The sequence below is a fragment of the Seriola lalandi genome, unplaced genomic scaffold (assembly GCF_002814215.2).
Source record: "Seriola lalandi dorsalis isolate HSWRI2012SDOR001 ecotype SW California unplaced genomic scaffold, Sedor1 jcf7180002055007, whole genome shotgun sequence".
Taxonomy (NCBI): Eukaryota; Metazoa; Chordata; class Actinopteri; order Carangiformes; family Carangidae; genus Seriola; species Seriola lalandi.
In genome coordinates, this window is record NW_019525550.1 from 86,456 (window position 1) to 96,839 (window position 10,384).

The window sequence follows — 10,384 nt, forward strand, 5'->3', positions numbered from 1 at the left end:
ACACACACACACACACACACACACACACACACACACACTACATCCCATCATTACCTGGGACCATCCTCAGTGTCTCAGGATGTTTGTTGCTGCAGCATCAGTTGGTCTTCCTCTCGACGATGAGGTGACGTCTGAGTTCAGATTATCTTCATGGACCATGAACCAGCACACTCTGTTTTAATGGAGATCTGAAGAGGGATTCAAATACTCAGTGACGTGTTTTTCCTTGTCTGTGACTCGGGTTTAGAAACCTCAGAGTCCAGAGGACGAACCAGTTCTCAGGGACCAGCAGGACGTCACAGACTTTATCAGACTGACTGTGTTCAGACGTGCACAGACCCTCTGCTGATTGGTGCTGCAGATAGGTGTGTGTGTGTGTGTGTGTGTGTGTGTGTGTGTGTGTGTGTGTGTGTGTGTGTGTGTGTGTGTGTGTGAGTGACCAGTTCACCTGATGGAAGAGGAGGTGAAGCAGAAACAACATGCAGATAGAGGACAGATCAGATCAGATGATCAGCTCAGAGTGAGTCCAGATAACTGATGTGTTCAGATATTCAAACACTCAGAACTCCCTCCGGTCCTGATCCTGTGTCCAGATGTTTGATACGGATCGTGTCATGTTTCCACCCTCTTGGATCAGCTGATCACAACCCAGCCACATACAGGACTCACAAATATATTTAAGGACTGATAGAACCTCTCCTTTGTCCAATAAAACCATCTAAAGACATCTAGAACCACCTCAATGACCACTGGAACATCTGTAAGGACCCAAGGACCGCTTGAATTCCCTTAATAAAACATCTTAAAAGAATATAAGAACTACTTAAAGTAAGTACTAGAACTACTTCTTTCACCATAATGACCAGTATAAGAAGCTAGAACCTCCCTAAAACTACTAAAAGGACTGACAGAACCTGTACCCACTATCCTCCTAAAGGACCAGAAAAACCTCTTCAGAACTAAAGAACCTCTTTAATGACCTCTAGGATGTCCTAAACAACCACTAGAACCAGCTCAGTTACCAGTAGAACCTTACAGGATCCCCAAAACCTCCCTCAGGTACTTTAAGGACAGCTTGAACTTCCTAAAAGACTGTAAGAACTATATGAAGGACTGAGAGAACATAGGAGAGGTACCCACAGACCTCCTGAGGGACATTAAGAATCCCCTGAAAGACCACTAGAACCATCTTTCCACAAGAAATTTCTAATCTTTTTGATGAACACAAGAACGTCCTAAACGGCCAGTAGAACCACCTGTTTGAGCACAAGAACCTCCAAACAACTGCTAAAACCTCATCAGAGAATAAGAAAACAGAAGATGTGTTAAAAGACCCAAAAACCTCTTACAGGACCACTAGAACCTCCTAAAGGAACCCTAGAACTTCCTTTGGACTCTGTAATCTACAAATGGGTGAATGAAAGTAAAATCCATCATGCAGTGTGTTAGTAAGGTGTTCGTCATATGCACTCGTTCATATAGGTGTTCAACCTTTTAAAGGATCTCTAGAACCTCCTCTACAGACCCTGTTCTACGTTCTGTAAATGTTCTGTGGAGTATTTCACATTAAAAGAAGCTCTCTGTGTTTCAGGGGTCCTCAGGACACATGTTTTGAAGGTGGAGTGTTTCCCGCTGTCCTCAGTTTTCCCTCCGATTATCCCCTCAGTCCTCCGAAGATGAGGTTCACCTGCGACATGTTTCACCCGAACAGTAAGTGCGCATGCTGCTGGTACAGGCTCCGCCCCCTCACCTGCACACCTGGGCTGCAGGTTACTGATTTATGACAATCTAAGACCAACAGAAGCAGGAAGTTGTCACATTTGAGAAGCTGCAGGTGTCAAGTTTTTCGAGGACTTCCCACTGTGAGGTCAAAGGTCACCCTGTCATCAGACACCGACGTTCATGTTTTCATGTGTCAGATGTGATGTGATATGTGATGTCAGTGTTCACCACAGTCAGGTGACATCCACTCACAGTAACGACAGAAACCTGCAGACAGTGTGTGACTACACCGGTCACAACATGCTGTTGGCGTGTCGTTAGCTTGTCGTTAGCGCGCTGTCATTAGCGCTGTGATTAGTGGACGCAGTCTGAGCTGTGATGTCACAGACAGTCTGAGCACGCTCTGTGTTGATTAGAGGGCGGGAGGCTCACTGCTGACCCGTCATCATTATCACCACACACACACACACACACACACACACACACACACACACACACCAGCATGGCCCACAGCTGAACTTCCTGCTGTAACTGTATCACCTGATCCTGCAGCAGGTGAAGATAAAACACATGAAGAAGAAAACACTCCAGGTCGAGTTTGATTCACTGTGAGACGTGAATCTTTGTGATGTCATCACCCTGAGACACTCAGCTTCATGTTTACATCCAGTTTTACATATAAATATTTATATATTTATATCATATATATTTATTTATATATAGAGAGTTTACCTGGCACCAGATGGACCGCCATGAGACCTGGTTTGGTTCTGACTGGGACCCTGCACCACTGGCATTAGGTTGATGGTTTGATTCGCGCTCTAACAGCAACTGTTGAAGCTGCAGCTGTCAGGGAGCGTGAAGCACCTCCATGACAGGAAGCGCTTATCACACCCTGATAACTGATCCACTGATAATCCCTGTCTCACCTGACAGGTAAACACCTCTGTACCTTTGACAGAGAACAGTCACCGACTCCAGCATCAGACACCAAGTCACATGATCACATGTCCTTGCTGCAGGGGTCATGTCTCCAGAGACAGAAACTGTGAAATAAAACACCTCAACTTTCACAATAAATGGTCAATTTTCAAAAAACAGTCTTTGAAAGTGTCTGTGTGTCACTTCAAAATAAGAGTCTTAAAATCTTTTCACAAAGTGTTTCTGCTTAAAACTGAAAACTGAACAAGCTCTGACTGTACAGACCTCAGACTGACACTCATGACTCTTCCTCCTTCCTCCTCCTCCTCCTCCTCCTCAGTCTATCCAGATGGGCGGGTGTGTATCTCCATCCTCCACGCTCCAGGTGATGACCCGATGGGATATGAGAGCAGTGCAGAGAGGTGGAGTCCAGTCCAGAGTGTGGAGAAGATCCTGCTCTCTGTGGTCAGCATGCTGGCAGGTACAACACACACCTGTTATCACATGACTCATCAAATAAATATGAATGGTCTGATGATGCTGCTAAAACTCCAGGTTAATGAAAGATGTCTCCCCCCCACCCCCCACAGAGCCTAATGACGAGAGTGGAGCAAATGTCGACGCCTCTAAAATGTGGCGTGAGGACAGAGAGCAGTTTTACAAACTCGCCCAGAAGATCGTACGCAAGTCGCTGGGCCTTTAGAGATGTCATCACCCTGAGACGATGATGTCATCACCCTGAGACGATGATGTCATCACCCTGACGTTGCCCAGCACTCTGTCTGTGTTTGTCTGTTTCAGAAACAGTACTCCTTTCTTCCTCCGGTACCTTTTCACTGGGATGACAGACACAGCATCCTCCTCGTCACCATGGAAACAACACACACACACACACACACACACACACACACAGAGTGCTGCTGATGGACAGGTCAATGAACTGATGGACGAGTGGAAGCTGATCAGATGGATGTTTGAGACCTTTCCATCAAAGTTTTAGTCAAATTACTAAAAGTCAACAGAAGAAGTCATGTGACCATACTCACGATGACATCATCACCACACCTGGACACAGCGCTCCAAGATGAAGGGTCACTCATCATGACCATCAGTATTATCATGTTTATTTCCTGTTGATCGATTGACGTTTAATACCAATAATGAAACCTGCTCATCTCCAGATCACTGATGATGTCATCTCAATGTCACATTTAAAACAACCTGTGTTTGTCCAGACAGGTGCAACAGAACCCCTGAGCAACGTTAGCATCAAGAGCATCATTAGCTTCCTGCTAAAAGCTCCTTATCAGACTCATAAACATGGACACGTCCTGCCGCTGTTGAACGAGACACAAACAAAGTCCCACTGTTGACCAACAATCAGCTGACAGAGCTGAGCTTGGATTGGACAGTTGTTCCACCACAGGGGCGTGGTTTATACTTAGAGACAGGGGAACGTCAGACTGACACTGTTGTCATCTGGATACAGTATCTCAGTTTTCACCACTGGACAGATGTTTTCAGATGAGCTCTCTGTTTGACCTTTGACCCCAACCAAACGGCTCCAAACAAACCACAGAGGAAACAAAGGGCGACTCCGCCTCCTTCCTCCTTTTGATTCAGATTCAACAACAAGGTCACGGTAAAGGTCCCTCTCAGATCTTATCATTAATCATCACGTCTCGTCTCTCTGAGACACCGATCACAGCCACAACAACCAAACTAATAATCCAACAATTCAACTTCTCAAAGAATCGATTCATAGTTTTGTTTTGAAAATGTCAGAAAACAATAAAAAAACAACTTCTCAGACCAAAATCCATTTAAAGATGTAAAACAGAAAAGATGAAGAAACTTCCTGTTGATTCATCGTTTCAGCGCCAACAGGTCGACTGGTGGACGACGCTTTCCTGTCGGTGTGATGATGAAGCTCGTCTCTCTCCCCGTCGCTGTCGATACGTTTGGCTTCGATCAGCGGCGTCTCGGCTTCTCTCTGTGGGACTTAATGCACTTTATCTCTTCCCAGAGGACGATGATCCAGGACTGTGGAGGAGGAGGAGCTCCGGCTGGTTTTAGTTTTGTAATTATTTTTAAGAAATGAGGCTGGATGTCCTTTGTCTTAAGGACGATGACGTTTTGTTTGAAGAGTTTCTTTTAAAGTGTTTGTTGATTTAAAACGTATTTCATTAAATAAACCGAGGGAGGAGCAACATGAGTGTGACTCGTCTTTGTATTCAAACGTTTGGTCAGAGTCTGTATTTTGTTGATTTTTGAAGACGTTAAAAGACATGAATTAATATTCTTCAAGGTTCCTTCTAGACCAAACAGTCCTGCACTAGTCATATTCAGATTATTATCTGGATCCAGAACAATAACAAACTCAACATCATAAATATTTCAGATTTTTACATCAAGATTGAAACATTATTTCCTGAGTCAAAAAGTGTCTCACAACATTAAGTGATAGGAAATTCCCGGATCTGCCCCTTTAACCAGATTGACACCAAAATGTAACGGGTTCATCACTGGCCCCTCCCCCATCCTACCACCAAGTTTGGTGCAAATCGGTTCAGTAGTTTTTACGTGATCCAGCTGATAAATAAACAAACAAGGGAAAACAACCTCCCTGTGGAGGTAATAAACAAAAAATGTAGTTGTCAGGAGGATCATGGGTATTGTAGTATTTACATCCATCATTGAACTGAATGGGGGTGTCAACCAGCAGCTCCTCCCCCCTCACTGCCGTTCCCTGTCAGGCGGAGATGAGAGGAATAACTGAGTGTGATGACCGCAGCAGCTTCCTGTCTGAACCTGCCTCCACATTAAGATGAAAGAGAGACCAGCATCAGTGTGTGTGCAGACAGACAGGCCATTAGTGCTGCTAACGTGGTGTGTTTACACACACACTGTTATTACTGCTCTCTGTGGTTACAACACATTAGCTGCAGCATCACAGAGGAGGGCGTGGCCTCACTGCTGCGCACTGTTTGTCAATAAAGATCCTTCAAAGATAAATGACATGGAGCAGAGAGAGGGTTTAACTGAGTCTTCAAGGAACGCTCCAGTTAAAATGATCAATAATCAAAACAAAACTTGTTTCCTGTTTACTCTTGTCGCAGTGGGTAAACAACGTTAGCAAAGTTACCAAACCACACACACACACACACACACACACACACACACAGACTATTGGCAGACGCTACAATTTACAGATTTTCCCTGAATGCCTCACATCCAGGCCATTGGTAGCTACAGCACACATCTTCAGGGGCCCACTGAGTGGGAGTGGCAGTGCACTGCATAGGGTTTATAGTTGTCATTGCAGAATGTGCCAATATGAGAACCCCCCCCCCCCCAACATGACTTTGTGAAAAGGTCAATAAAAGGCGACACAAACAAAAAAACAAATCAACAAATGAATTTGAAAGTTTTCCAGTCCTGTTTGACCAGCTGGAACCAGGTCCAGTTAGCAGAACTCTTCTGAGCTTTGGGCCGGGTCTCTGGAGCTACAGCTGCCAGCTGCGCCAGAACAGGGCCACAGTTGGGCCGAGTGTTCACAGTCGGTGAGACACACCTGTATTTATTAGGTTTTTGTTGTGGTTTCCTCTGATAGTTTTTTTTATCGCAGATCATCATACATACACACACACACACACACACACACACACACACACACACACACACACACACACACACACACACACAGTGTTTGGCTGTTTCTTCTTATCGTTGATCCACAGGAGAAACTTCAGGGTGGAGTTTAATCTCCTCATCAGTGTCGTGTCTCAGCCTGAAGCTGAACTCAGACTGGACAGATCCAGGTTTACAAACCAGAGCAGGGACAGGGTCGTCAGTCTCAGCAGGTGGCCGTCTGTGGCACTGTCCACACCTCATACACCTGACAGAGAAGGAAGGTCAATAGATAGATAGATAGAGAGAGAGGTGTGGTGGTGTTACAGAAAAGGTCGGTGGGCTCCTTCGTGTCTCTGCCTGCTGGCCTGGATCCAGGTTCAGATTTAAACCTGGATTATTGGGTTTTAACTGGTCTCTTCAGATCAGGTCTGAGCTGATCCAGCTCTTCATGTCTGAGTAAACATCACACGTCTTCAGTCCCGTCGGCAGGTTTCAGTTCTTCTGACGACGCCTGCAAAGCTCCCAGTTCAACCAATTCTCCAACTAGACCCCCCCAGGTCCCCTGGTCCTGTCACTGTCCCTGGATCAGGTCCAGGTCTGGTCCTGGTCTGAGGTAGAACTGAGATCAGTCACTGTCTCCACTCGTCTTTCCTCAGGTGTCTTTGTTTTATCAGTTGAACACCTTGAACCACCTCTGTATACAACAGCTCTGTAAATAAAGACGTGACCCCTCAGGTTTATGTGGTGACCCTCGGGAGGGGCCCGACCCCCAGGTTGGTAATACAGCAGCTGTTTACCTGAGTGGAGCTTCTTCTGGATGAAAAGGTGAAAACAGTTTGTTGATCTGTCACACATGGACACACTCTGGGATGTCATAAACTCACCTGTGCAGCATGGGAAGTGTGTGGCACCATGTGAGGAGGGTGGGTTAGACAGGTAGGAGGCGGAGCTCTGCTTCACCTGGGGAATTCCTCTGTTCTGATCATGAACACACCTGAGAGCAGAGATCAGTGACTTCTTCCTCCTTTATCTCTCTTCTATCTCTTCATCCTTCTTCTTCTCCTGTTTCATCTCTCAGATCAGAGTCAGGGCCTCATCAAAGCAGGAACATGCTGTTCATCAAACATCTGCGCACACGTCATATTAAATCTCAGCTGGTCCATCACCCTCATTAACATACAGACACGCCCCCAGAGTGCCAAATATGGTCAACACGCCCTTCTGAAAATCCTGGATAAAATATCAGTATTGATTTGACATTTACTTCAATGATCTCAGTCTGATCTCAGTCTGATCCCAGTCTGATCTCACTTTGATCACAGTCTGATCAAAGTCTGATCACAGTCTGATCTCAGTCTGATCTCAGTCTTATCCTAGTCTGATCACAGATCTCAGTCTGATCTCAGTCTGATCTCACTTTGATCACAGTCTGATCAAAGTCTGATCTCAGTCTGATCCCAGTCTGATCTCACTTTGATCACAGTCTGATCAAAGTGAGATCACAGTCTGATCACAGTCTGATCAAAGTCTGATCACAGTCTTATCCTAGTCTGATCACAGATCTCAGTCTGATCTCAGTCTGCTCTCAGTCTGATCTCACTTTGATCACAGTCTGATCAAAGTCTGATCTCAGTCTGATCACAGTCTGATCCCAGTCTGATCACAGATCTCAGTCTTATCCTAGTCTATTCACAGTCTGTTCTCAGTATGATCACAGTCTGATCACAGTCTGATCTCAGTCTGATCACAGTCTGATCTCAGTCTGATCCCAGTCTGATCTCAGTCTAATCCTGGTCTGATCACAGATCTCAGTCTGATCTCAGTCTGATCCCAGTCTGATCACAGTCTGATCCCAGTCTGATCTCAGTCTGATCACAGTCTGTTCTCAGTATGATCACAGTCTGATCCCAGTCTGATCCCAGTCTGTTCTCAGTATGATCACAGTCTGATCCCAGTCTGATCACAGTCTGATCACAGTCTGATCTCAGTATGATCACAGTCTGATCACAGTCTGTTCGCATGCTGATCGCAGTCTGATCGCAGTCTGATCGCAGTCTGATCTCAGTCTGATCTCAGTCTGATCCCAGTCTGATCCCAGTCTGATCTCAGTCTGATACCTCTATTACGTTGCATATTGTTGAAGGTACAGGAATGACAGGACAGGTGACCACTGTGCTTCTGATCCAGTGGACTCATTTGATTCAGTGGTTCTGGTTCTGCTGTGGAACCACGAAGAGTTTTAAGTAAAGGACTTGAACACTTCCTCCACCACTGGTGCGGGTCAGGTGACGTCATTAGAGAAAGACAGACTTGTAGAGAGGAGGATGGACAGTGGACAAACATTAGACTTCAACATAAGAGACCAACATTCACTTCCTTTTTCAAACCAACAGTCAATTTAACCAAAACCTTGATCTTTTCTAAACCTAACCAAGTTGTTTTTGTGCCGAAACACAGGGAGTGAAATCGACCAATAAGACGTCTCTTTGAATCTGTGGGTCTTGATGTTATGTAGGAGAGTTAGGGGCCCGAACCTTTACCTCAGCATGTCTCATCTTGTATTCGTCAGTAGTTTACCTGTGCTGTTTCTCCTGGATCAGGTCAGACCTTAGTTTGTGATTTGAGTGTAGAAATCTTCACATTTTGTTTCTGTTGGACTGGAACAAGCTTCAGAGTTTCTGTGCTGTAAGAGGATTTAAAGAGGAGGCAGGCAGCTGGCAGCCCCCCCCCCTCTCCAGCTCCTCCCAGTCTTTTATATTTAAATGTCGGACAAGTGAGCCCGTCTCACCTGCAGGTAAACTCTCTCTCTCTCCTCACTGAGTCTCACCTGAGCCCGAGGATCACAGCAGCTCTGTCAGAGCGTCCAACCACCAGGAAGAAACCACAGCTGAAAACACAGAGGAGTAACTGTCAGGGAGGGTGTGGGAGTCCAACCATTTACAGAGAGAAAAGAAAACTTCAAGTCTGAAGCAGGACAGGTGGACGACAGGTGGACGTTTGCATCTTTATCCAGAATGAAAAAGAACCCTGAAGAAAGCTGGACGATCAACACAAACACTTCAACAGTCCTTCATCTTCAAGAAAATCTGGAGTAACTTTTAGAAAAAAGAAAGAAATGACAAGTAACAAGAAGAACAGGTGAACTGGTTCTTATTCTTGTCTTCAGGGTTTGAAAGGACAAAAAACATTTGGTTTGAAGTGAGGAACAGATGGAGATAACCTCTGTAAGAACTTCTTACTTTAGTTTTCAAAGACCAGAAAAACAAATAAATGTTTGATGGAATTAAAATAGTTTGAAGAAAAACAAAAGTCCAAGAAAGAGATGGATGACTTCTCTACAGGAAGTTTAAGACTGACCAACAAAATCCAAAATTTTTAAGAAACTGAAAAATCACGAGTAAAAAAGGAGTTTGTGATCCTGCGACTTCTGGAGTATTTAGTCTGAACAAGAAGGACGACCTGCAGAAGACGTGTTTCAGGAGAAGAGGAAATAAAATGTGGTAACAAACTCTGAACAACAACCAGACAACTCAAGCTGATCCAGGACCACGACCAGATCTGGACCAACCTCTGCAGGCTGGATTGACCTCTGACCTCTGACTCAGGTTTGGTTTTACATAATTAACAAAAAACTAAATGAGTAAATCATCTTCAGATTCTTGTGACTAAGGTTTAGATGGACTCAGGTTACAGAAGAAGCACTGGAGGTTCAGGGCGTCTACCATAAACCACCACACCCTCATCTCTGCCCTTGTTTCCTGTCGTCTAGAGCTGCAACAATCCTCTGATTAATTGATTAGTGGAGTGACAGAAAATTACTCTGCAGCTGTTTTGATAATCAATAATCTGCTTCAGCCTCTCAGATGAGTAATGAAATGAATGAGCAAAGAAATCAATAATGAAAATATTGGTAAGTTGCAGCTCCACAGTCAGACAGATGAATGATTACAGTGTGATGGTCCACTGAATGTTTGCCCTGGGTTTTACCTCTCAGGCTACAAATATACACACTCACCTACTTTACTGGTGAAGACCTGCAGACATGATTCAGGGCTGTAAACTTGTTTTCACCTTCAGTCAAACAGGAATTATTTACTATTTAATCATT

The 10,384-nt window shown here is 44.8% G+C and overlaps 2 protein-coding genes across 2 annotated transcripts in view; both read left to right on the forward strand.

Moving 5' to 3' along the window:
• The window catches only part of ube2g2 (ubiquitin-conjugating enzyme E2G 2 (UBC7 homolog, yeast)), a 9,606-nt gene extending 4,753 nt beyond the window's left edge, over positions 1-4,853 (forward strand). Inside the window, exons 4-6 of the mRNA XM_023397277.2 lie at positions 1,592-1,710; positions 2,984-3,124; positions 3,234-4,853. Coding sequence (XP_023253045.1) covers positions 1,592-1,710; positions 2,984-3,124; positions 3,234-3,346 — 373 coding nt within the window. The 3' untranslated portion in view covers positions 3,347-4,853. The remainder of the gene's footprint in view (positions 1-1,591; positions 1,711-2,983; positions 3,125-3,233) is intronic.
• A 4,245-nt stretch (positions 4,854-9,098) lies between these two features.
• The window catches only part of LOC111647645 (thrombospondin-type laminin G domain and EAR repeat-containing protein), an 18,700-nt gene continuing 17,414 nt past the window's right edge, over positions 9,099-10,384 (forward strand). Inside the window, exon 1 of the mRNA XM_087171488.1 lies at positions 9,099-9,881. The gene's annotated coding sequence lies outside the window, so the exon portion shown is untranslated. The remainder of the gene's footprint in view (positions 9,882-10,384) is intronic.